This window comes from Podarcis erhardii (genome assembly GCF_964252035.2).
Source record: "Podarcis erhardii genome assembly, chromosome: 13".
Lineage (NCBI taxonomy): Eukaryota > Metazoa > Chordata > Lepidosauria > Squamata > Lacertidae > Podarcis > Podarcis erhardii.
In genome coordinates, this window is record NC_138502.1 from 23,460,356 (window position 1) to 23,487,788 (window position 27,433).

General features: G+C 38.5%; 4 protein-coding genes across 5 annotated transcripts in view; 3 read left to right on the plus strand and 1 right to left on the minus strand.

The window, feature by feature from the left end:
• The window catches only part of LOC309327488 (olfactory receptor 14A16-like), a 287,993-nt gene that overhangs the window by 120,391 nt on the left and 140,169 nt on the right, over nucleotides 1-27,433 (minus strand). The gene's annotated exons all lie outside the window — the stretch shown is intronic.
• Nucleotides 1,547-4,367, plus strand: LOC309327497 (olfactory receptor 6M1-like; the record flags this gene model as incomplete). The annotated part of the gene is made up of 2 exons (XM_081836799.1): nucleotides 1,547-1,605; nucleotides 3,393-4,367. The coding sequence occupies exon 2, from the start codon at nucleotides 3,417-3,419 to the stop codon at nucleotides 4,365-4,367; it is 951 nt and encodes a 316-aa protein (XP_081692925.1). The 5' UTR covers nucleotides 1,547-1,605; nucleotides 3,393-3,416.
• On the plus strand, nucleotides 7,472-8,367 carry LOC309326979 (olfactory receptor 6M1-like; the record flags this gene model as incomplete). The annotated part of the gene is made up of 1 exon (XM_081836007.1): nucleotides 7,472-8,367. The coding sequence occupies exon 1, from the start codon at nucleotides 7,489-7,491 to the stop codon at nucleotides 8,365-8,367; it is 879 nt and encodes a 292-aa protein (XP_081692133.1). The 5' UTR covers nucleotides 7,472-7,488.
• On the plus strand, nucleotides 25,019-25,957 carry LOC309326980 (olfactory receptor 6C4-like; the record flags this gene model as incomplete). Its single annotated transcript, XM_081836008.1, has 1 exon — nucleotides 25,019-25,957. One exon carries the CDS (start codon nucleotides 25,019-25,021, stop codon nucleotides 25,955-25,957), a length of 939 nt encoding a protein of 312 aa, XP_081692134.1.

A 27,433-nucleotide genomic window follows, 5' to 3' on the forward strand; every position in this document is an offset into this window, starting at 1 on the left:
TACAGGATCGTGTGTGGTGCTACAGTTCCCAGGTAACTATCTAGTAGAGAGGGGGCTTGCCTGCCTCTCAGCATTATTATTTGGAGGTTCATGCCCAGCCTCAGTAGTCATGTTTCATTGCTGGGAGGTGGGGGCCAGTCCCATTTATAATTAGGAGGTGGAGCCGACAGTAGCCAGGCAGTCGGCTCAGGAGATTCACCCTCCCTACCCTCCCTTTTTTTAATGTTTTCTTGTTTGCAAGTTAACTTTTTCTTCCTGTTTAGTGAGCGCTGCTACGGTCTTTGACTGGTTGCTGTTGAAGGACTGGGAAGAAATTTTCCTGCATTGGCAGGTTTTGTCTTTGCCGTAGCAATTCATCACAACTTTGGCGGTTATGGCCTTGGGTAGAATCCCTTAGTCTTTTCTTCCCTATAATGGCGGGGGGGGGGATGAAGTGGTGACTCACCCCCCTGTGGCGGTGATTCCAGGGTCCCCCTCTTAAAGGGGTTATATATATGGGTTTCATTGGCCATACACTGAAAGGTTGTCAGTGAACCACCCTGCGTGCGGGGATATGGGCTTGGCTGCCTGCTACACTTACATCTCACAGAGCACCCCCATATCCCATTTACCCTGATGAGCCCCAGTTCCCCCTGGCTGGGGGGCTGGGAGGGATACACGCCCAAGGCCTAAGCCAAGGTCTTCCTACATTCAGAAGTTTAATAAAGCTGTGGCCTGATTTTTAATTCCATAATGTCAGAGTCTTTGTTCCTTTCTTATGATCCCTGGGGGCTGGGGGCTGCAGCACCTGGTCACACAATGATACCTTCTGAATGCTGATGATGCCTTAGACTCAGGAGACCCCATTCTTGCCACTAGCTCCCTATCTTGGTCACCCTTGGTCAGCATTGATGGCCTTGCTATGCTTCCCACTTCATAACTCTAGTCTAGAATATTTTGAAGTATGCATCGTACTCCCCAGCATTGCCCTAAGAGTAATATCTATACTAACTGGGCCTCCAAGGACTTTTTTTATTAATTAGTTTGTTTATTTATTCAGGTTGTGTGGGGGTTGAATAGACATCTTTTGATGCATATAGAGAGACAGAAAGAAGGGCTGAGGATGCCATTTTCCTTGCGATTGCAGAACTAATTTTAAAGTCAAATAGGTTAGTTTTTCAAAACACTTGGTGCTGGAACCAGTCTTTTAGCAAGGTGCTCTAGTGCTTTATGGAGGTCAGAACAGACTTTACTCTTAGCAGGATTCATCGCTAGACACATGGGGTTTTAGATTGCTAGTGGATAAAAAATACGGTATGTTAAATCTAGATGAACTTTAGTGCTCCTTTCCACACAGAACTCATGGATTTATGCCACTTAACTGTCCATGTTTTAACAAGAAATGCAGACATGCTAACTTCTAGACTTATTTTATTGTCCTTTTTATTGTGTGCTTAACTTGTTCATATACCTGTTATTACAGAACCTATAGGAAACACTTAACACGTATGATTTTCCTTAGAAGAACTAGTCCACGATGGTCTGGCAGTAGCCATCATACTGCAAACAATTTTATTTTTCTTCTTTGATGGACATGTAAGCATGGATAACTCAGTCAACAAGAAAGTGAGTAATTACAAAAATCTATCATCTATCTCTATCTCTCTATCTCTCTATCTGATGTTCATACCAGCATATGAGGTGATATAGCTCAATGGCAGACCATATGATTTCCATATAAATAGTCTAAGATTCAATCTCTGGCAGACTGCCATCATGTAGACAAGTAGTTGGAGGTAAAGCCCATCAAAATTACTGGGCTTCCCCGTCTCCCAACTAAATAAATGTAAGAGGCACTAGCATCCTGAGGTGTGTGGTTGATGTCTTAACATAGATATCAGAAGGAAAGGTTTGGTTGATCGAAATGGTAGCTGCCCATCCTTCTTCATGTAACTCACATGTTACTACTGCCTGTTTATTTGAGGCTAGGGAGATATCTGGATTGGAAGAACACACTGCAAAAATAAAGAGGTTTCCAAAGGAAGTTAATGCTTTTCTCAAATTTTGGGAACCTCTGCAGTGTGTATCCTAGTGTGTCCTGTGTCCTAGTGTGTAATTTTATACCCACTTAGAAGCAAGCAAACCCTGATATTAAAAACTTATAGCACAAATATATGAAATTTGCCCTCTCTAGCCTTATATGTACAAATGCTGCTAGTGCATATACACATACATTAGGACATTATGTTACACTGTTTCATATGCAGCAGGTAAGTTAGTGTTGGAGCAACATTATAAACTGGAACTCTGTGTGCATTAAGCACTTGTTGTCCAGACACTTTCATTATCTATATCACAATAAATAGAGAAATAATAGTACACAGGATCAAATGCACAAACAGAGAAATTTGATGACTAGTTTACAAATTAAGCTTGATTTAATGTGCACGTGTACATTTATACAAGTAATGGCAGGAGGTTGGACTCGATGGCCCTTGTGGTCTCTTCCAACTCTATGATTCTATGATTCTATGAATTAGGGCCAGCTAGCACACATATAAACTCCTCACCCAATATTCACATCTCTAATGAGTGACTTTCATGTTTAAACATATTGCCACAGGGGGGGGAAATTGTATGCCCTAGCATCACCCCAGTGCAATGTTTTCCAAATGACATTTCCAGCTACTCATCATCAATTAAGTAGCAATTAAATGTAGATCAATGAAGCAATGTGTATGTTTGTATGAACAAGGTATTTTTGACTATTAACTGAATGTATACACTAACTATAATATCTGGAAGTTTGGTGATTAGTGTTGGACTTGGACAAGGGAGATCTGCATTTAAATTCCTGTTCAGCCACAAAGCTTATTGGGTGGCATTGAGGCAAGTAACCATTTTACAGCCTAATCTATGTCTGAAGGTGACTGTGAAGATAAAGGGGGCGGGGATGTTCATCACCTTGAGCTCTTTGGAGAAAAGTCAAAATATACATTTAATAATAGAATCATTCTGTGACATTATGTCTCTTATGAGTGACTGAAGACATTCCTAAATGTTATAAGCAACTGAGGAATATACTTCTGGGAACCAAGCATAAGATAAGGTAGGGATGGGGAACAACTGACCCCCCCATTGTTGTTGGACTACAGTTCCCATTATCCCTGACTATTGGTTATGATGGGCATGGCTACTGGATGTTGGAGTGAAACTTCTGGAAAGCCAGAGGTTCTCCATCCTTAAGCTATTTATTTTCTCTCATACTGCAAAGCAGGAAAAAGCCAGTAAAAGTCAGGTCCAGGAAGTCAGTCAGCTGGCTATCCTGCAAAATGGTGGCAGTCTGGAGACATCTGAGATGTAGCACTGTGGTTCCGATACCATTTGTAACAAGATGCTTTCTCTTTATCTAGGTGGAGAGATAAATATGATGAAACATGGAAAGGAAGAATGCAACACATGTAACTGAGTTCATCCTAACTGGTTTTCCAAATCCTTGGGAGATAGAGATCCTCCTCTTTCTGATATTCTTCATCATTCTGATGGCAACAATGATTGGGAACACCATAATCATAACTCTTATAATAATTGATTACCGCCTACATTCCCCCATGTATTTCTTCCTCTGCAACTTGTCTGTCATTGAAATTTTTGCAACTCTGACAGTGGTGCCGAAAATGATGCAGAACTTCCTACTGGAAAAGAAATCCATCTCTTTCTATGGGTGCCTGGGTCAGTCATATTTCTATTTCTTGTTTGGCACCTCTGAATATGTTCTACTGGCTATGATGTCCTATGATCGATATGCAGCTATATGCTACCCACTTCGCTACAGCACAATCATGAGTGGGAAGGTTTGTGTCAATCTTGTTGTAGGTTCCTGGATGAGTGGATTCTTCTCCATACTTGTTCCCACGGTGATGAAGTTAGGCTTGCCTTACTGTGGCCCTAATGTGATCGATCACTTTTTCTGTGACAGTGCCCCTTTGCTCCACTTAGCCTGTACTGACATCAGCCTTGTGGAATTTATTGACTTCATTGTCTCACTTCCCATTCTTCTGGGTTCTCTTTTACTGACACTCATCTCTTACTTTTATATTATAAACACCATTCTCAGGATTCCTTCTGCCACAGGAAGGCAGAAGGCATTCTCAACTTGTGCCTCCCATTTCACCGTGGTTACAATTGGCTATGGCACCTCTGTCTTCATTTATGTTAGGCCGTCCCAAGCCAATTCTATGAGCTTCAACAAAATTGCCTCTCTGGTCACAACTGCAGTGACACCCTTGCTCAACCCCATTATCTTTACATTTAGAAACCAGAAAGTCCAGGAAGTTTTTAGGGACTCAGTTAACAAGTACATAAAGAAAAGAAAAGAAGGAGATTGAAAAGGGCTGTAAATTTACATTTATTCCACCCACACCCCTTAATTTTCTTCAAGGTGATAATTGTAGGATACAAGGTTCTCACTTTAATCCCCCCACTTTGTGGTGTAGTTTAGGTTGAGAAAAAGTAAATGGCCTGAGGCTGCCCAATGTGCTTTATGACCGATCGTGGATTTTACCCAAGTTTCTTCTTCATCACAGCATCCTAGACTTTACGACAAACAAAACATATTTAAAATTAATATTAAAAATGTTCTAAATTTGTATGTCTATATTCTCTCAAATTTGTTTTTAGATGTTCTGTAGAATCTGTAATAATGGAACCATCCAACAAAAAGATGATACGCTATTATTTGTAAAGCATCTCTTGTATTTTTGTTTAAAATAAAAAATAAGGGTAGAAATGTTGAAGACAATATATTTTAGCCACAATAAATCAATTAATAAATTCTTGGTTGGATCTTATTGTGTTAGCAGTCATGGAAATATGAGAAGTACTTTAAATACAGTATATTAATTTTAAAAACTCCAAGAGAGGAAAAAGACAAGGAAAAAAATATGGTGAGATTGCAATGTTAAAGCCAAGTCAAAATTAAATGAATTTTAAAGGACTAAGGTTGCTTCCAAATGACCTGTTTATTGTAGGGTTGTGCACTGGGTTCAGCCAAAGCCCAAATCCTGAACTGAAATCAGCTGATTCAGAACCAACTGATTCAGCATGTAGCCTCTGGAAAGTTGCTCAGAAGATAATGTGGCCCTCACACTGAAAAATGTCCCCTATCCCTGCTATGCACATTTCTATGGGCTTATCTCTAGACATACATAGGACTATGCTGTTAAAATCCTATTAATTTTAATGGAACATGTTGCACATCAGATCTTAGTGTATTGCATAACATTTTATTAGTCCCTGTGGTGATTCTGACAGTCTCATGAGAATCATTTTATGAACAAATTTTATTTAATCAGCTGGAAGGGTATAGTTGTTAAAGGATCATTTGGTGAGCTGTAGTAGCTGAGTGAAAGCAAGAGAATATTTAGCACCATCTGAAATTACTCTTGGAAAGAATATGAAACCTTTGTAGGTCAGTTATCATATGTGCACCAGGGAGGTCATCTGAACAAGCGGTTTTCTATTGACTGAATAAGCTATTAAAACAGCTTATTCTGGAGCACCTCTGAAGTGCATGAGGTTCCAAAAAGATCAAATCCAATTCTACAACAGCAATGGCAGGAACACAAATGAATATTCCTCTGATCTCTCTGTGTCCCCAAACATCTTTAGAATGTATCGCCTGGAAATGCAGCTGATTTTTTTTGCTGAAGATTTGGTTTAATGGTAAAAGAACACCTGTGAAGCACGGAGCATGATTTATGTGAGTCACAAAATGCCTTATAAAAATTAAAATCTTCTGTGATATTATGTCAGTTACAAATACATTTATTTTTAAAATATTTTTTAGCAAAGTGGGTTGGGTGTTGAGTGTTCAGGTTTTTTATCTGAATAGAATTTTTTTTAATCCCCCCGCAGGAAGACCCATATGCAGCCTCCATACAGCAGGATAAAGTAACATAATGCAGGGATGAATATAAGGGCAGCATTAATAAAGGATATGGATAGTTAAGGCCATCAATGAATATCTCAAAGGTCTTCTCCTCCTCCTCCTCCTCCTCCTTCTTTGGCAATCACTCATAGCCAAGTAAAATTGTCTTCCATGGACACAGTCTTAACAGTGTGTCCATAAGTGACTGTGGAGGCCACACGTCCTTCTACAGTGGGGCTATAGGTCTCAAAGGTAAAATAAGGCTAGCAGGAGGAGAGCCTTTGGGTGCTACTACAGGTAGCAAAATCTTATCAACTCGCAGTGACTGATTCAGTAACTTGCATATTCTTACAAAAACAAAAAAAACTAACCCCACTACCAACCTTTACACTGGAACATAGCGTCTCTCCAGCTTTTCAGCCAAATCCCTTTTCAAATCTATTTAAGTTTCCAGGGATTGCATCTGGGACCTAATGCATGCAAAACATTTGCTCTACCACCGAGCTGTACCTCTACCCTCGTATTCAATACAACACTGTTTTCCATGCAGGCAACTTTATGCTTCTCAGCTGTTCATCTGCCTTTCCCATTTTCATTATTCAGTTCACCTTCTGTTTCTCCATTTGCCTCGCTTTACTGCTCCATTTTTTTCCCTCTTGGAAGAAAAAGGAAACACACACACACACACACACATGCACATAGAAACATACATATTCATTTTGCCTTCCAGGAATATTAATTTTAAATATGATTCTTTAACAACGAACATAAACATGAACATACGATTATGTTGTGTTTCCTTGAGTGTGTCCTGTCACCAGGCTTACCTCTCTTTGTCTTTTTTTTTTTTTTTTAAATAATTTTTATTCAATTTTCAATTTTAAAGACAAAACAAACTTACATAAAAAAAAAATCAAAACAAAGGTAAAACAAACACAAAACAAAACACAACCAAATTTTCATCTCCTTCTTTCAATGACTTCCCCGCACTCCCCTGCCCACCTTCCATTTTCACTACATAGCTCAGCAAATTATTTATTAGATCTCTTAAAAATTATTCAATTCTTTCCTTCCAATTTATCTTTTCCCCCTTTTTAACTTATCATAATTTTACATGTTCCCTTTCCCATATTGGATCTATTCTCCAAGGTCGGCCTAATTTCTCTCCCACAAACTCATCTTTTTTTTTTTTTTTTTTAATATTAAATCTAAAATCATAATATTTCAGTTCCAAATCCCAGGTTTTTACCACCCCAAATTCCCCTCCCCCCTGCCCCCGCTTTGCCCCTGTCTTTTTTTTTTATCCCTTGCTATATTATCTATGTGACTGAAAAAAATAAGTTGCAAGTTGTCATTTTATGTTATTATATGTTATTGTATTTCACTCCGTGGTATTTTATTTTATTTGTATTTTTGTATCGTTTTACTTTTGTGAGGTCTTATAATAAATAATTCCCCCTCCCACCCACCAGTTCTACTTCTTTCTCTCAGGAATCCTTGAAAACATGACAGAGAATCAAACTGTTATTACAGACTTCATCTTCCTTAACTTTCCAGAACTGCATCGGCTGGAACATCTCATGGGAGTCATCCTCCTTGCATGCTACCTGCTCACCGTATCTGGAAACCTCATGATCATCATGATCATCATTCATGATCATCACCTACACACACCCATGTACTTCTTCTTATGGAATCTTTCCTGCTTAGAGATTTTAATTACAACCACTGTAGTGCCAAAGGTTCTGGCTAGTCTTCTGCTAGGCTTCACAACAATTTCGTACCCAGCTTGCCTTTCTCAGTGCTATTTCTTCTTCTTCTTAGGAAGCAGTGACTTTGTCCTATTAGCAGTCATGTCATACGACCGCTATGTGGCCATTTGCAACCCATTGCGCTACACATCAATTATGAGTACTCAGCTCTGCCCATGGCTAGTCCTCGGATCTTGTACTGTTGCCTTTTTGGCTACTATCTTTCCCACCATCCTGGTTATAAATCTACCTTTCTGTAACAACAATAATATTGATCACTTTTTCTGTGACAGTGTGGCCTTGATGAAGCTGGCTTGTGCTGACACTAGTTTTGTGGAGCTACTGAGTTTCTTCTCATCCTCAGTCACCGTGGTGGGATCCTTTATTTTCACAGTGGTGTCCTACATTTACATAATAAAAACCATTCTCAAGATCCCGTCTGCCTCTGGGCGCCACAAGGCATTCTCCACCTGTTCCTCCCACTTTATTATTGTCAGTCTTGGCTATGGCAGCTGCATCTTCATGTATGTACGGCCCTCAGGCAGCAACCCATCAATTAATAAGATGGTATCTTTGATCAATACAGTGCTGACACCCCTGATGAGTCCATTCATCTTCAGTCTGAGAAATCAGCAGGTGAAAGCTGCCCTCAAGTCACTTTTTATTAAGCATGCAGTCTACTCAAAGAATAACCCAAAGTTGGGATAATGGTTTTTAAATAGAAAACATGAAGGTGAAATTAAATGAAGGGGGGAGTTTCCTTTCAATTGTCTGTTGTTATTAGGTAATCCACAAGATTTCAACTTTTCAGGTATAGTTTATATTAATTAGAGGGTCATGTGTAACTTCTTCACTTAGAGGGGGGAGAACTTCTTGCACTACATAATTTAAACTACTGGAAACTTCAGATTAGATTATAGATATTGCATGACTCTCTATTTTCTTTTAATTAAAAATGCATTTATTGTACTGTATTGTTTACCTTTCTCGTGTTGTAAATCACTTTGATATGTTTTGTGATTTAGCTGTATATAAATGCTTTTATAAATTAAATAAATATTAGAACTCTGTGATCAATAGTTACCACTATTTATTGTTTGGTATATCTGCTAGCTGCTATATACCTTTACTGTGATACATTATTCACTCAACTATCAAATATTTTGAAATGCCTATATATGAAATTCAAAAAATCTGAGGTAGACTTCATTACATAGTTATTTTGGGTAACTTAGTACTAGAACTCAGTTTATTTCAGTTTGTTCTAGCTACTTACATAGAAGAGCATCTGGAGAGAAAAGTAAGATATGAATTTTAAATCCACTGGTAGTTTTGTTTATATATGCACAAGCACAAGTTGTTTAATGACTTGATTCCAGGTTCAGGGAAACTTCTGAACTCTCCTTTTGTGGCACATTAGGCCCAGTGTATGGGAGAAATGGAGCTGATGAAGAATGAAATAGTGGGTAGCATTCTTGAGGGGTTTCTCAGACAACAGTTAGGCAGTGAACTGGGTCCCAGGAGGTAATTGTGATCTCCCCAGGAGGAAATTGCAGAAATTCCCAGCAAAAACCATGCCAACCACCACCCAGTAGTGAATGCATGTCCAAAGGCATTACTCCGCGTCTATGTCCATGCACAATGAATGAAGTAGAGGACTTCATACATTTCTTTTTCTACTGCCCTATTTATGAGCTAATAAGAACTAAGCTCCTCCTCTTGATCCCATCCACCATCACATCTAAGGAAGACTGTTTGAAATCGCTTCTTGTGGACGCAAATCCCCAAGTTACACGTGGGGTGGCAATCTTTATAGTGCAGGCCTTGAAACTCAGGGCTACTTTGACGGAGTAGTGTGTCCTAGACCTGGTCCTGTCTTAATTCTTTTATTTCCTTTTAACCTAATGTCCCGAGCCTATTTTGGGGCCATTATATGCTTTTTATACATTCACATTCTAGATTTCCGGCGCTGGCAACTAAATCTTTACATTATTGTCTTAGGGTAATTTAAATGTCATAACCCCAGCAATATCGCTTTGAATTTTGTGTGGTTGTTTGTTTCTAGCATTTTTTGTTTTATCCTGCTATGGCTGTATGCTAATGCAATAAAGGTTTGATTGATTGATTGATTGATTGATTGCATGTCCAAAGTCCGCTTTGGGGGCAGGACAGTCAGTTTATTTCCAGGGGTAAAATCCTAAAAAAAGTTCAACAACTTTGGTCGGCTCCTTGGTTGGCCCTCACAACCCTTCACTTTATCAAATTTGCCACTCTTTGGGGGGGGAAAAGGTTGCACTTCCGCTTGGGTGCCTGGTTATAGCGGACGAGAGCTCTTTCGGCTGAAAGAGCCCCAGTGCACTGAAGGCTGGGGAGACCACAAGAGCTTTGTGGCACCCCGAAAACAACCTCAGATTGAGCATTCTGAGGACCTGGTATTCCTGTGGGTGCCCAGAATGACTCCCCCGCTCCCCGATAGGCTCGTAAAAAGAGCTCCAAGAGCGAGCGGGGTTGGAGACGGGGGCACTTGGGAATAGACTTGCTTTCTTCACTGCATGAAGTTCTGAGTCCGGCGATCGTGAACGGCCAATTTCTCCAAAATTTATTCGGAAAATTGTGAGTAAAAAGGATATAAATTTAGACAATAAATTTTACAGGAAAGGGAGGTCGATCGCTTCCCACTGAACAAGAGAGAAAACAGCTACTGCAGTCCAAAGCCACGAATTAAAATAGGACTTTTAGAAGACTTTCAAGTTAAACTTCCATAACCCCCCTTTTAGCAGGAGGAAGGGGGGAGAAAAACTTTTTATCTAAATAATCCCTGCATGAAATAGACTGGTGAAAATTGCCCTTTTCTTTTCAGAAGCGGATCACCCAGTGGGGAAGGCTAGACTCCATTGTAACATCACAAAGGAACAGGGTACTTTCAACTTTTGCTTTCCTCTTTGGGGAAAACAAAGTAACTGCAGCTGCCTGAACTGGAAAAAATATTACTAAAAGTGTCTCTTGCCCTCCAGAAACAATTTCAAAGTGGAAAAGCACTTTTTTGAGGTCCATTTGAGGAATTAAAGGTGTAAAAGTAAAGTTAAAGAAGGGAGGCACTGCTGAATTTTTTATAGGGGCTTTATAGGGGCTTGTGGTGGGAACCTGCTTTCTTCTTTGCTGTCATTTAGTCCATAAATTCCCAACAGAAGATATTTATTGCCTTGTGCTGTAATTGTGTTGGAAGATTGGGAAAAGTTATGAAAGAAGGGGGTTAAGTTTACTGCATGTACTGTATTAAAAGAAAACATCATGAAAATGATGTATAGATGGTACTTAACCCCAGTAAAGTTAGCAAAGATCTACCACATGAATGATAATACTTTTTTCACATGTGGTGGACGTGTCCCAAGGTGAAAGACTTCTGGGAAAAGATTTATAATGAATTGAAAAAAAATGTTGAAAAATACATTTATTAAGAAACCAGAGGCCTTTCTACTTGGAATAATAGGAATGGAATTTCCAAAAAAGATGTCAAATTATTTTTGTATGCCACCACAGTGGCAAGACTGCTGTTAGCCAAAAATTGGAAATCCCAAGAAATCCTAGTGGTGGAGAATGGCAGATGAAGATGCTGGATTTTTTTGGAGCTAGCCAACCTGACTGGAAGAATCCACGACTAGAAAGAAGAGGAATATCAAGAAGATTGGAAGAAATTTAAGGACTATTTAACTAAATATTGTAATATAAATAATTAGAAGTCAATTGAAAGTACCAAAAAGGCCTGGGATTAAAATATAATTCAATTGTAAGTAAATTGGATTTAGAATAGTAAGAAAAGAGAAGAAGATAGTTAATTGTTGGAAATATTTTAGTTGAAGAATCATATTGGAGAGCCATTATATGCAGACACAATGAAATCCAGAAGGGAGGGATTCGAGGAAGTCAATTAACAATGTAAGATAAATTGGGTTTTTCAAGTGATATGTGTTTATTTTATTTTTTTGCTTTTCTTTTTTAGTATTGTAATGTGTTTTCTTTTGTGTGTTTTCTTTTCTTTTTTCTATGTTATATTTGTTATACCGTAATTGTGAAAAATGTAATAAAAATTTTTTGGGGGAAAAAGAAAGAAACAAGTTTGGACACCACTGTAAATACAGATGGAATGGAGATCGTGATTCTTGAAATGCAGTGGGGTGCCTCCAAACAAGCAAGCTACAAAAATAAATGGAAAATAAATATCTGCTCCAAAGCAGGGTGAGGTTGGGGATCCCTGTCTGTACTTCTTAATTACTCTGTATAGTACTAGAGAGTACTATATGGCATGCTATAGGTGTGTGAAACTGTGTATGTGACCCAAGAATGGAAAGGGTGCACAGCTTTGCTAGTTATATTATGGGCTGATTTAGACAACGGGTGCCCACAATGACAATGAAATCAAATATCTCTCCATTAGCATGTCCGCTTTCTTCAGTGAGTAATCTAAGTTATCATAGTGCACAATGGCAGAATATAAATACTTTAAGCAAATGAACAAATGCTTCTGAGCACTTCAGGGACATCTATGGATTGCTGCTGTGAGTCATTAACATTACCAGTAATCGGTTGGCTTCTCTCTAACTGAAGAGGAAATCACATTTAATTTTGCAAGTGCCCCCCCCCCCAAAAAGCCATTACCACATGGTAGACTTAGATACATGTCCTAAAGCCCATTCTAATATGGTAAAGCACAAGGCAGATATTCTGATCCCAGGACATTTCTTTCTCAGCTTCCCTTCACAAGACCAATCGTATGTCTTACACTATTTTTCCCCCTTTCAAAACAAAAAAGTATAGGACAGTACAGCTGAGATTTTGCAGATATGTTTTGCAGCTACATTGCTATACCTGGAAGCACAATTGTTGAGAGAGTATTGCCACCCCTGCAATTATTGAAATAATTGCTTCTCTCCCCGCCACCTACTTTCTGAGGCCCTGTGGATACACAGATACTACTTGCAAAATATTTTGCATGTGTTTGATGCAAAACCTGCCAACTATTAACTTGTATAAATAAGGCATTTGAAATACATTGTCAAGACTGCAGGAAAAGACAGTGTTGATACTTTCTATCTAAGATTTTTGTGATCTAAAGAACCAGTATTGGGTGGAGGTGTGTGTGTGCGTCTCAGTTTGACTATACTGTTGCAGATATTGGTAGACTATTACTTGCTTTGACTTTGGTGCTATGCTGCAGTTAAATGATCTATTAACGTCACTCCTGTAGCTAGTTCACTGAAGGAAAAAGTGCTGTGCAGTCCATAGGTCATGACATTAGGCTAAATGAGGCACCAGTTTCAACAAATGAGTAAATTCAGCTTGGAAAGAGAAAAGGCTTCTCTCTGGGAGGTCTGGTGTAGCTTAGGTTGCAATTCTGTGTGCTAGAGACTTCTATCCAGTTTTGGCCATTGTTGGGTGAAGTGCTTTGCTGGTTTACAAAACAGTTATGCTACTCCTTCTATTGCTACTCCTAACTCCTCACACAGTTCAGCAAAGTATGATATGTAGACACACTTCAGAAAGAGATCTGGTAATGTCTGAGAAATATGAGCAAGGGGGTCATACTATTGGTGGTGTTTTTTCATTCCGTTCAGCTGCATTTGAATTCAACAGCTTCCGGGAACCTGCTGCTGATGCTGGTATTTATCTGACAAGGTAAGCACTATGCATTTTTTAGAAATATAAAAAAATGTCTTTGGCTACATTCGAATAAATACAAAAAGCCCCTCACCCCACACTTGCACATGTGTTTAAATAATTAATTGGTATCTATTTCTTTATTATCTATTTAATTTTCAAAGGGCTTAATCACATGAAGATGCCCTATAATACTCTTGTTCATTAAAAAAAAAAATGAAATAGAAATCATTTTAATATGCTGGCTGATTCAGAGAGTATGCCAAAATCTACATACAAATATTCTTAGAAAGAGAACGGCAGAGCCACTGACCATCCTTCAAAAAGCTAAACAACTTTGGCTGATCTCTTAATAAAAATCTTCACCCCAGGCACCAGCAGGGGTTGCTATGCTGCTGCCTGTGCTGGATCCAAATGGAAGAAGCAATATGTTTTTGGTTGTTAATGCATTGAGCCCATCACTCCTATGTTCATGTTGCATGTTATGTGTATATCCCAAAGACACTCTGCTGACATCCATTCCAAGGAAACTGAACCCTAGAAAAGCATTTACTTCGGGGGGGGTGTGTGTGAAATTTTGAGACTTTGTGCAATGAATAAGAAAAATATAATTTTGTATGGCTCCTTGTTTATTGAAAACTTATACTAGCAATTCAATAACTCAAAACTATATACGTATGCAAATGTCATTACACTTAGATGTTCACATTTGAATGCAATTAAGGTTGCATGGTCAATGTAATCTCATCTTTTTAGTTCTGCCTCTTTCATTGGAAATACGTATTAGAAATACTGTACTGACATGTATCACGTTTTTTCTTTAAGTACTTGCCAGCTGAAAATTTTGTAACTATCAGTCCAATCCATGTTGTAGGGTGCTACCTAAGAATATCCAACATTTCCTGGCTTTTTGGTTTGCCATTATTGAAGTCAACAAGAATCCAAAGCTTTTACCTAATGTCACTCTGGGTTTCCGTCTACTTGACAACTTGTGCGATGGAAGACTCACTTATTTCACAACAATGCAGTTGCTCACATCAGGAGGTGTTAGGACCAATAATTATAACTGTGATACAAAGAACAGTGTCTTGGCCATTGTTGGGGGACTTGCATCTGAAAACTCCATTGAAATATCAAATATTGCGAGCACCTACAAAATGGCTCAGGTATGGACTTTTGGATTAGGAAGAGGGGTCATGTACTTTCAGAGGACTATTCATTCATCAAAATGATTCATTTATTAAACATTCATCCTGATTTGCTTAGACAAAGCACTGTAAAGGTTAGATTTGAAGTCTTAATTGAGCATTCATTCTGATTGCAAGATAATAAGCATTCACCCTCATTACTTTGTGAACATTTTATATGTGTTGCTGCTAATTGTATGTATACACACAAACACATGGTTTTGCTTATATTGTTTATATTGGCTGAAACAGAATTTCATGTAAGCAAACAACCTGCAAGGCTTTCAAGAACATTTGCAAAATTTTCACTATATTTTCCTCCCCCATCCTGGATGTTTCAGCTCTTTTCACTTGATTCATTGCAGCTATATATATGCTTATGCTTATAATTACCTTAGCAGAACTTCCAAAAGATAAGTGATAGAGATGGATAGAGATGGATACATGGTGATAGCTAGACAGCTAGCTAGACTTTCGTCAAAGGCAAAACATGGATCTGCACAAAATCAAAACCCTTTGAAATTAACAACATACAGTATTACATTAGAGATCAAAGGGCCAGTTTCATATTTTTTTTGTTTCCTTACCATTTTCAGTCAACAGAAGTTAACACTGGGATTCATGGTCTTATATGTTTTGCAATTTAAGCCACTACTTGGACTCAGAGGCCTAGCTGTGGGTGAGAACTTTCCCCCCCTGAGTATGGTTTCTTGATTTATGAGCAAAGTGTCATTCTTTTGCACATAAATGTCCATAGGGAACAATTCCTCCTCCATGGTAAAGTATTATCCTCAGATTCCCAGCTTTCCACTCATCCACACTTTGTCATGTGCCAAGAAATAATAAGTTTGAGTTTTCTGCTTGTCCCACACTTTCTAGGCGGGCACAGGTGTGAGTGGTTTTGCTCTTGCTTTACCACTTTCAATGGGAAAACCTACTCTCTAGAGATAAATTGGAGCAAATGTTAATCCAGAGAAAACCTGTCTGACATTTGCTCCAGTTGAGTGATAAAGATCAAGTTTTCTCCGGGGGAAAGTGGTAAGGTGAGGTCAATTCTTGATGAGGCCTTTGTTGAGAGAGAGAGAGAAAGAGAGAGATTCTAGTATTTTTAGAACCTGAGATGTGAAACGAAATGTAGACATGATTCTCCTTTCGTGTGAGAAATTAGCTTTATCCTTTTTTCCAGCATTGCTCCCGAAATCTTGCCTCCCGCTCAAAATTCCTGTGAATGCCCATGTGTATATAATGAACCAGCTATTGATCTTTTTGTGTCTATTCTGAGTGGCAGCAGCTCAGCAAATTCTTAAAGAGGTGTTTGTCGTGAGTCACTTGAAATTTAGATGCACAGGACTGAAGATGGTACCTTTTGAACATTCAGTGACTATGTACCATCAAACACATCAAAATGGCCCTGTGGAACTCTTTTGCAACAGAGGATTGGCAGATATAATCCCAGTTTGCTTTCAGGTATCTTCTACACATGGTATTATTCAGGAAGACCTTTTGAACCTGCAAATCTTTGCCAAGTACATTTATAAATACTTAAATACTATATATTAGATTTTGTTAAATATAGGACCAACCTAATTAACTTTAGTATTTTCCAGTTCCAGTAGCAATATGTTTATGTGACTAACTTTCTCTGATTGTTGTTACAGGTAAGGCTTTACGAGTGAGTGGTTGTGGACAAACCTATAGTACCTCCAAAGCTACCAATGTAGTATGCTTCATCTATGGGTATTCACTAGTAATGTCTAATACAGGGATACCAACCCATGGGTGCCCTTGAGCCTCTTTCTTTCTTTCTTTCTTTCTTTCTTTCTTTCTTTTCAAACACTTTTGTTGGGTTTTAATAATGACAGGCAGATATAAAAGGAATAAGTGAAATAAAAAAAGGTTTCAAAAAGATTAGCTGACACAATTGTCGCATAATGCAGCTATGTGATCTACTGAGTCAATAACTAATCATACCGAGTGGCAAAGAATGTGTGGCCCATAATTACAAAGGGTTCCATGGTCTAAGTGAAAACATTTTATTATTATTATCATTTCAAAAAAAAATGTAAAAAGTAATCTTGAACTGTAGCCAATGCTGCCATTTACATAGACCTGTAGTACCCCATGCTTCTGAGCCACTGCATTTGTGTATAAAATAAAATTAGGCCGAGTGGCAAAGAAGCAATCTCTGAGCTTCCATTTCCTGGGGGAAGTAAGTCTCTAGTCCTCCTTGAATGCAAAATGTTCAAGTATCCCTCTAGACAATTTTTGTGAGGCAGCCAGGCTGCTCCTACCTCTTAGGGTTTTAGCCAATAATGAAGTCAGAGATGAGCTAGGCAAAATGAATCAACTGGTTCCTAAATAATTGCTGTTTCACCTTCCCAGTTACTGCACTTTTCCTGCTGCTACTTTTCTAATGCCTACCTTACTCTCAAAGCACTTCAGGGACATCTATGGATTGCTTCTGTGAGTCATTAACATTACCAATAATCAGTTGGCTTCTATCTAACTGAAGAGGAAATCACATTTAATTTTGCAAGAGCCCCCCCCCCCAAAAAAGCCATGAGCACATGGTAGACTCGGATACATGTCCTAAAGCCCATTCTACCATGGTAAAGCACAAGACAAATATTCAGATCGCAGGACATGTCTTTCTGGGCGCTTCCCAGTTACTGCACCTTTCCTGCTTCTACTTTTTTAATGCCCTCACCCGCCTTACTCTTAAAGATGCTCTTCACACACAATAGAAAACCTATATATTTTCATAAATGCTAACAGCAACTTTTAAACCCTCATTCTGCTAATACAGATCTTCAGCACCTCATCCAGTTTTGCCTTACAGTTATTTGAATTGGATATACTGTTTATGGAAGGACTGCAGATAAAGAACTTTAAATCAATACCTTACATGTGGCCTGTGTTCTCCTCCAGCTCAGTTATGGTTCATTTGATCCAGTGCTAAGTGATAAAACCCGATTCCCTTTCTTCTATCGGATGGTACCAAATGAAGTCATGCAGATTAAAGGGGTAATCCAGTTACTCCTGCATTTCTCATGGAAATGGGTTGGTCTCATTGCCCCAGATGATCACAGTGGAGAAACCTTTGTTCAGACTCTGAAGGGATTGCTCACTCAGCATAATCTTTGCGTGGCTTTCACTCATAGTATCTTGGCAATAACCTCTGCCAGAGACACAGATATAGAAAAGGAAGAGGCAAAAATGTATCACACATTCTCTCAAACCAAAGCCAATGTGGTTGTTGTATGTGGGGATTCCCAATCCCTAATCCTATTTACTTTCTGGATAGATGTGAATTATCAAGGTGCTCAAATGGCTCTCGTAGGGAAAGTTTGGATCATGAATGCCCAGTGGGACTTTACTGCAGTGGATTCTCAGAGTTTCTGGTCTCTAAAACATTTCCATGGTGCTCTGGCTTTCACAATTCACACAACGGTTGTGCCAGGTTTCCAAGATTTTCTTAAGGCCTTTAATCCTCACCAATATCATCCAAAAGACGAGTTCATGAAAGAATTCTACAAGAAAGTATTTCACTGTGGAGTTATCTACTCTGATAGGACCAGTGAGATAAGATGTTCAACAGAGGAACACCTGGAGTCTCTGCCAGGAGCTGTGTTTGAAATGAGCATGTTTGGTCAGAGCTATAGTGCCTACAATGCTGTTCATGTCATAGCACATGTTTTACATGAAATGCACTTATCCACCTCCAAGCACATAAAGTTGGGGGAAAGAAGCAGATTCGGACTGAGGAATGTGCAGCAGCAGGTAACATGTTTCAATATTTATTATTCTTTTATTGATAGATGATGCTGGTCCTGATGGTGATGATGTGACCAAAGTCAATTTGCCCAACTAGATGCCCTCCCTAATTTGAACTGAAAATCCCATCATCCTTGATCATTCTCCAGGCTCTAAGATTTCGCCAACAATCCCTACCATATGATGTGATTGCTTTGTTTTGTTTTGTTTTAAAAAAGCTACACCATATGTTAAGAAACATCAGGTTTAACAATAGTGCTGGGGAAGAGATATTTTTTAATGAGCACCAGGAGTCTACAACTGGATATGATATTGTGAATTGCTATGTGTTCCCTAATGGATCCCTCATTCGAGCTAAAATTGGAATAATGGACGCCCATACATCAGTACACAAGAAGTTTATCATTAAAGATAATGCAATAACTTGGAACAGTTGGTTCAACAAGGTGGGTTATTTTAGTCATTAATATTATATGCACAAATAACAAAGTCATTGTGTCATGCTTCATAAGGCATAAGTTCTGCACCACCCACATGCAAGAGGAGACATCAGCAGTGTAAGAAGTTCCCCCAGATATCTAGAAAAATTGGGGAGCCTCTAACCCCCTGCAACTGGCACTTGGGACTCTCACTAAGCCACACTCCTATTTCCTCTGCTTTGTACCCTCCTTTAGAGTTTTTGCCTCACTCGAATGTGCCCTTGAATGCCCACCATCTATTATACAATGGTGTGAGGGAATCACATTTGAGCATATTTTCTATAGACATCAATTTTACTTGAATACGTACTTCAACATCTAGAGGGTTTATATGAATTCATACTTTTAACTTAAGATGCATGTTCTGATGGTTACCATGTCCACAAAATAACCTATAGTGTTTTGTTGTTGTTGTCTTTTTATTAGTATTTTTAAATTTTTCTTTCGTTCTTCACTTTCAGTGATTCCCCCCCTTCCTTTTCTTACTTAAGTATGAAAATAATAGAAGGAAGGAAGGATAGTATGGATAAATTTGCCCCCAACAGAATTGTGATGTGTCATTCCTTAGTCATATGCCAGTAAATAGTGTGACCTTTATTTGAGTCAGGGGTAAGAATGTAGTACAACTAGTGCAATAGTCTCTGCTGTTCCCTATGTCACTATTCACAGGATCACACCTATCTACCCCAAGTGAAGGATTAGCATCCTTCACCAGCAATACTTTAATCACCTTATTTTTCTATTTAGGCCCTGCCCTGTTCTGTGTGTTCTGAAAGCTGCCATCCAGGATACAGCCAGAGAGTTCAGGAGGGTAAACAAGTCTGCTGCTATGATTGCACTCCATGCCCAGAAGGGATGATTTCTAACCAGACAGGTAGGAAAGTCCTGGAGTCCCATAGTTCTTTCAGTACTAAGTATGGGGCTGGGTGAAATTTCTTTCTCCACTTCGCAACCCAATTTGCATGAAGCGAAGGTGTGTGGACAAGTGGGCAAGAGTTAGAGTGATGGAAAGAAAATGCCCAGGCTCTGTAACATTTGGCTGGGATGCCCCTGAGAATGAGACTGCATGATGATGTATTGCCATTCCCAGCACTGTAAATCTGACTTTAAAAAGAGAAATCTTCATATAAACTACCATAAGTTATAGCCTGAAGAAGGGAAGAGCATGAATGCCAACTAATTCCTCCGGGTAAGCAACAAAGTTAAAATTCAGCAAGCCTAGCAGCAGTGAAGCTGAAAGCCCCTCCCCACAAAAAGAAAACAACTAAATATTAAAAACTTTGTATCAGGGCTACTTAAGGTGGTGTAGTCAAGATATACTTGAACTCCAGCTCCCATCATCCCTGACCATTGGTCATGCTGGCTGGGAATGATGGGAACTGTATTCTAACAATATCTAGAATATTGGCTACCCCTGCTCTACATACATTTCTGATGGGCTTTGCCCACAAAATCCTTGTTCCCTGATTCTACTTTGATTTCACCTGGTATCTTACATCACTGACAGTTTCTACTCTTTTAAAAGATGCAGATCATTGTGACAGATGTCTAAATGAGCAACGCTCCAACCAAGAACGGAATCAATGCATTCCAAAAGTAATTCACTTCCTCTCATATGAAGAACCTTTGGGAATGGCTTCAGCTACCTGTTCCCTCATGTTGTCTTTAGTCACTGCTCTGATACTTCAAATATTCATTAAGCATCAAGACACTCCAATTGTCAAAGCCAACAACCGAGATATCACCTACATTCTGCTTGTCTCTCTTCTGTTTTGTTTCCTCTGCCCCTTGCTCTTTATTGGTAGGCCAAGGAAAGTGACCTGCCTTCTCCGACAAACAGCATTTGGGCTCATCTTCTCTGCTGCTGTTTCTTCTTTGCTGGCCAAAACCATCACTGTGGTCCTGGCTTTCAAAGCCACACAGCCAGGAAGCAATATGAGGAAATGGCTGAGGAAAAGAGTAGCCAACTCCATTGTCCTGTTCTGTTTCCTTGGCCAATTTGTAATCTGCACTGTATGGTTAGGAGCAAACCCTCCCTTCCCGAGCTTAGACATGCACTCTGAAAGTGGACAGATCATAGTTCAGTGTGATGAAGGATCAGTCACTATGTTTTATTGTGTCCTCAGCTACATGGGCCTTTTAGCCATTATCAGTTTTCTGGTAGCTTTCCTTGCAAGGAACCTGCCAGATAGTTTTAATGAAGCTAAATTTATCACTTTCAGCATGTTGGTGTTTTGCAGTGTTTGGGTCTGCTTTGTTCCAACTTACCTCAGCGCCAAAGGGAAATACATGGTAGCTGTGGAGATCTTCTCCATCTTAGCCTCTGCTGCAGGTTTACTTGGCTGTATCTTTTTTCCAAAATGTTATATTGTCATTTTGAAACCTAGTCTTAACACTAAAGGGCATCTCATAAGGAAATCCGACTAGTATCATCTTTGTGGCATCTTCTTCATTTTCTCATCAGAAATCAACCTCTGTTTTGACCCTAAACTCATCTTCCAGAATAAAGCATATCTGCTCATTTTCCAGAATAAAGCATAAAGCAAAAATGGGGGAGGGGTATCATGAAAAAGGCAAGTTCTAGAAATGTATTTATATGTTTTCAGATTAGGTTTGTGTTAATTTGAAAATATATTTTGAAAATAAGGAAGGAAAATACAGTGAAGTTACTCACTTTCCCCTCCCATGCATACACATCAACATGAATCAGTCAAAACTGATAAACATGGCAACTAAATTGTACATACGTCAATCTATCACCCATTTATTCTGGTCTTTACTCTGACCCCAAAAGTCATGAGGTTCATCAACTTTTCTCCAGTCTACATGTTATTTCCAGATACCTGATCATGTTTATTTATTCTATCTCACTGTCACTAAACACTGAGAATGATATACTGTCATTTCTGATGTGAGGCATGTCAATTGTGAGGGGATAATTGAAATATGTTATTTCCACTGTACCAGCACCAAGTTCTTATAACAACAATTATAAGGAAAGGAAATCATTATGAGATTGGTATCTCATAAATTGGGTCCCATGGGCCAAAGGGGAATCTCTATGGGAAGTGAAAACATTAACCGGTCCTACTGAGAAATAACAGGCCATACATTAATAGGAAAACAACATGAATGGTGTTGTTGACCCTGTTGCATTAGAATCAGTGTATAAATAGTTACCTCACAATGTTGCTTTAGAATTCAAGAAGATCACCAAGCAATACTAATGGATGATCTAACTATAGACAACCTGGATTTCTGCCATCTTTCTTTAGATTGAGAATAGTTGTATTTTTAATGCTTCACAGTGGTACATGGTGTAATCATTTTTGGAATAAAACTTCTTACTTGTCTTCCATGCTAAGTTTTTTATTCTTGAGAGAAATTAAATGCACCTTCAGATATCTGCAGTGCTTATGAGGTGTGTTATAAGGTCGCATTCAGATTATCTAAGAGGCAGCTGAGGAAGGTGTATAGGTGAACCTCCCGTGGTTCTTTTAGAAATTAAGGCAGGAAGAATTGTTCTGGGTATTTGTTTTTTTAAAAAAATCATATTGAGAGGGAGACAATGACTAACTTGGGCAAGAAAATCACTTTGGCACACTGACAAAAAAAGGTAAGATTTTTTTTTTTGGGGGGGGAGCATATAGCGATGGGCCATCTTGCCCATTGCCCTAAGGACCCTTAATAGATTATCTCAAAACAGATGTGTGTGAATGCTATGGAGTGTAAATGGTCCACACTGGAATAGAGTACTTGCAAATCTTTCTGCTTCAATAGAAGAATATAAAAAGGTCACATTCTCAGAGTCTTCAGCACATGGGCATTTAAACACTGCTTGTTGTTTCCAGTTGAATTCTGTTTTGAAATGTCTTTTTGAAAGCCTCTTGGTGTTTTGCTCAAGTAAAAAACTGATAAGGAGAGGTCTGAATCATAGCACAGTCCCAGAGCCCATATTTTGCATGCAGAAGACGCCAGGTAAAAAGTATGATGTAGCAAGAGTTGGAATGGGGAATAAATTTGGTAGCGTGTTAATAACTTTGAGCATCATCAGAAAACAGCTCTCAGTCATTCATTTGTTTTCCTAAAAACAGGTTTCCCCACTGAGACTGCAATCCTATACACATTTAATTGGGAGGAGGCCCCAGTGAACTCAATGGGACTTATTTCTGCAAAGATGTGCATAGTATTGTACTGTAAATCAGCAGCTTTTTCTGTATTCTATGGTGAGCTGTGGTCCTTCTGCATTTTGCTTACTATGCATGAAAGGAGCAGGAGTGCAGCCCATATCAATTAAAATCAGTACTAATGGACCTACAGTCCAATTACATATAAAGAAGTACTGACATTCACATCAAACCTAATTAGAATTACCATAAATAAGAGGGAATACTTGTCTGGGATCTTTATGTCTGGGGGTATGAAGATTTTATTTTTCAGGATGGTTAAAACCAAAAGGGACTGCAAAGAGCTCTAACTTATCCAAACTGAGTAAATGCGCAGTAAGATGGCAAATGCAATTCACCATAAAGAAGAGTAAAGTGATATATGTCAGAGAAGGGAGGAATTTTAATTTCACTTATGCATTCATGGGGCCTGAAATGGCAGTGACTCACCAGGAATGAGACCTTGTAGTGAAACTGAATAACTTAATGAAGTTGACAACCCAGTGTGTGGAAGATATAAAAAAGTCAAATTCCAAGCTAGGGATCATTATTTTAAAAAATGAAAATAAAGGTGGAAGAGGACTGGAAGAAGTTCAAAGAATATCTCCAAAAACATTGTAAAATGTTTGAATGTTAAAATGATGTTGGATATAAAGACAATATGGCATCAGTGACATAGTAAAAAGAAATATGCAAAAATGTTTTAAGAAAAAAGGGTAAGACCAGAGTAAAATTATGTCGAAACTAAACAAATGATATAAGGGATTAAGTTATAAAGAACATGTGATAAATGGATTTAAAAGGAAAGGAAAACAGAAGACATAATAGGTTGAAATGTATAATATTGAATAAGATTGGAAAGAGGGTAAGGAATTGCTGAACTTGATTGTGTAAAGGGGAATACAGAAAAGGGAGACGTGAGGAAGTCAGGAAAGAGGGTTATAAAGACAGTAAGCAAAAACCTAGATTTTTATTTTTTCTCTGTTCTTTGTTCTTTCTGATTATTTTTACTTTTTTTCGTTTTTGGATTGTGCTGTTTTTTATTGTCTTTCTCTTTTGTTTTGTCTGATTGTGATACTTGTTTTATTATGCAAAATCTTAATAAATATTTTATTTTAAAAAAATGAAAATAAAACTGCTGCTCTACAAATATATGGTTTGATTGCATTGGAACAACGTGTAAGGTTCTGTTCATCACCTCTAAATGATACAGTATAGTAGGGATAGGTTCTGGAAATGGAAACCAAATAAAATAAGGTGGTGGAGTGACTAAACCATGAGAAAAGGTTACAGCATTTGGGAGTTTTTAATTTAGAGAAAAGGTAATTTAGAGAAAAGACCCAACAACATAAAAGTTTACAAAATTATGGATGCCATGGAGAAAGTGGGTAGAGACATTTTTCTCCCTCTATCATAAGGCTGTAATTTATGGAAATCCAGTGAAGATGAATGTTGGAAGATTCATGACAGATAAAAGGAAGCACTTCTTCATGCAACACATATTCAAACTATGGAACTCGTTCCCATGGGAGGCAGTGATGTCTACCAACTTGGACGGATTTAAAAGAGGATTGGACAACTTCAATGCGGATAAGGCTATCAATAGCTACTAACCGTGATGGCTATGCTCCGCCTCTACAAGTAGGAGGCAGTATGCTCCTGGATACCAGTTCCTGGCAAGCTCAGAAAGGTAGAGTGCATTTGTGCTTGAACCCTGCTTGCAGGTTTCCCACAGGTATCTGTGTGGCCACAGTGAGAATAGGAAGCTGAAGTAGTTGGACGACTGGCTTGATCCAGCAGGTTCTTCTTATGTTTTCATGCTATGTTCACACTCTTTGTGTGAATGTTGCCCAAGTGGAAGTGCAGCCCTTGGCCTGATATATATTTGCTACCCCTGCTCTAGGGTGTGACACAAGAATGGTAACTGAATAGATGAAAAAGAACTTACTGTTACATTATAAATGTAATCCACAGGTGCCCTGTGAGTGTAAACGCCATAACATGTATTATTAATATCTGTCTGAAGCTAGGTTTTTGCTACTTGTTATTAAGAATATATTATATTACTTTTATTTTGAAGGTCATTAACAGATACAATATGGTCTCAGAAAACCAAACTTCTGTGAATGAATTCATCCTCCTTGGTTTCTCTAATCCTCAAAGGCTTCAGACATTTCTTCTGGCACTCTTCCTATTGGCATACATCTTGGCCATATGTGGGAACATCACAATTATCACCATTGTTCAGTTACATCAGAAGCTCCAAACTCCCATGTATTTATTCCTAAGCCATTTGTCTTTGATAGAAATTGGACACATGACAAACACTATCCCCAAAATGTTGTTCGACTTCTTAAAAGACAGGAAAGTGATCAGCCTGGTTGGTTGCTTCACACAGCTTTACTTCAACCTCTTCCTGGGCCTGACAGAGAACTTCCTGCTGGTGCTTATGGCTTATGACCGCTTCTTAGCCATCTGTAACCCTATGAACTATACCACAGTCATGAACAATAGAGTCTGTAAATCTCTGATTCTTGGGTGTTGGGTGGGAGCTTTCCTTGCTCCCTTGCCCCCAACCATTCTTCTCGCTACGCTGGATTTCTGTGGGCCCAATATAATCAATCATTTCTTCTGTGATCTCGCCCCAGTGCTGACTCTTCCGTGTAGGGGGAAATCATTCATTGAATTTTTCTTTTTCATGTCCATTTCTTCAATGGTTTTGGGTTGCTTTTGCTTGATTACGGTGTCTTATATCAACATCATTGTGACTATACTGCGGATGCCATCCAGTGGGGGGAGGCGTAAAGCCTTCTCCACTTGCACTGCCCATCTTAGTGTAGTATTAATATATTATGGCTCAGTCATCTATATGTATGTGAGGCCTTCAGCAAGGGATATCCGTAATACAGACAAAGTAGTGTCTGTCTTTTATTGTGTGGTGACACCATTTCTGAACCCTTTCATCTACACCTTGAGGAATACTCAGGTCCATGAAGCATTTAAAAGCATAATAGTAAAGAAGAGAATATTCTATTAAGGTATGCTCAATTTTTAAAAACTTCTTTATTTAATGCCAGAAATACAAATTCTAATACAGATACTATGTGTTACTGAAATGCCATCATTTCTTATTGCAACAAACTAAATACTTGAATATCATATAAATATATATGATATAGATTGTTGAAAAATTATGTTGTTTGTTTGAATATATTTTATTATTTTACAAGAATGAATAAAACATAACCATTTTATTCCATCCCGGGAATCCTTCTTTTGTTTTAACAAAGTGTGCTAATTCCACCAAAAGAACATGAGACATTTCTAGATTCCAGAAATAATGAATCACAATAAAAGAATATTTCATTTATGTAAGCTAAAATAAATCAACATTATATTGATATTATACCTACATCAACCAGGCAAAGTACACAACTTAGTGAAATCCAAAATGCAGTGGGGAAAATTGCATTCTATGTAAAAAGAGTGTTGTTGTTGTTGTTTAGTCGTTTAGTTGTATCCAACTCTTTGTGACCTCATGGACCAGAGCATGTCAGGCACTCCTGTCTTCCACTGCCTCCTGCAGTTTGTTCAAACTCATGTTCGTAGCTTTGAGAACACTCTCAAACCATCTCATCCTCTGTCGTCCCCTTCTCCTTGTGCCCTCAATCTTTCCCAACAACAGGGTCTTTTCAAGGGAGTCTTCTCTTCTCATGAAGTGGCAAAAGTATTGGCACCTCAGCTTTAGGATCTATTCTTCCAGTGAGCACTCAGGGCTGATTTCCTTCCGAAAGAATGTATAAGGTTCAGAAAAATGAGTACAATTTAAATACATACTTTTTGTACATTCTTTCAAAAATACCCAAGCAAAATGGGTTGGGATAGAACTATGATTGGGCACTGAAATTGGACAGAATTAGGGTTCTCAGTATTTCCTTAATAACAAGAATAACAAGCCAAGAGAGACAAAGAAAAATCCATTATGTGAATCACAATGGGTGGATGTTTCATAAATTGGCTCCCATGAGACAATTGTGGCTCTGCATGGAAATATAGAGATTTTTTTTTAAAAAAAAATACTGCTGGGAGAAAGCACAACATGCATTCCAGTAGGAAAACACCATGTACAAAATAAGGACATCATAAAACAATCACCTTATTCATTTTTTAAGAGTGCTTTAAGTAGATTGCCAAACAATGCTGATGGACTTTAGACTATTTATACTCCTTCCACCTTTCTTCAAGTGGGAAATAGTTGTTTTCATTTTATACTTAACAATATTTAGCAATTTATTGAGTTCAGCTTCTATTTTTCTTTGTATGCAATATTTTCTGGTCTTGAAAGGAATTAAATGCACCGTCAGATATCTGCCATAGTTACAAGGTTTGTGTGTGCTCAGATCATTCATCTGGTATCTGAGAAACATGTAAAGATGATCCTCCTGTAGTTTTGGTTTTAGGGGGATCCAGTAGATAGGATTGATTTCAACATCTTTTAAGTATTATTTTAGTT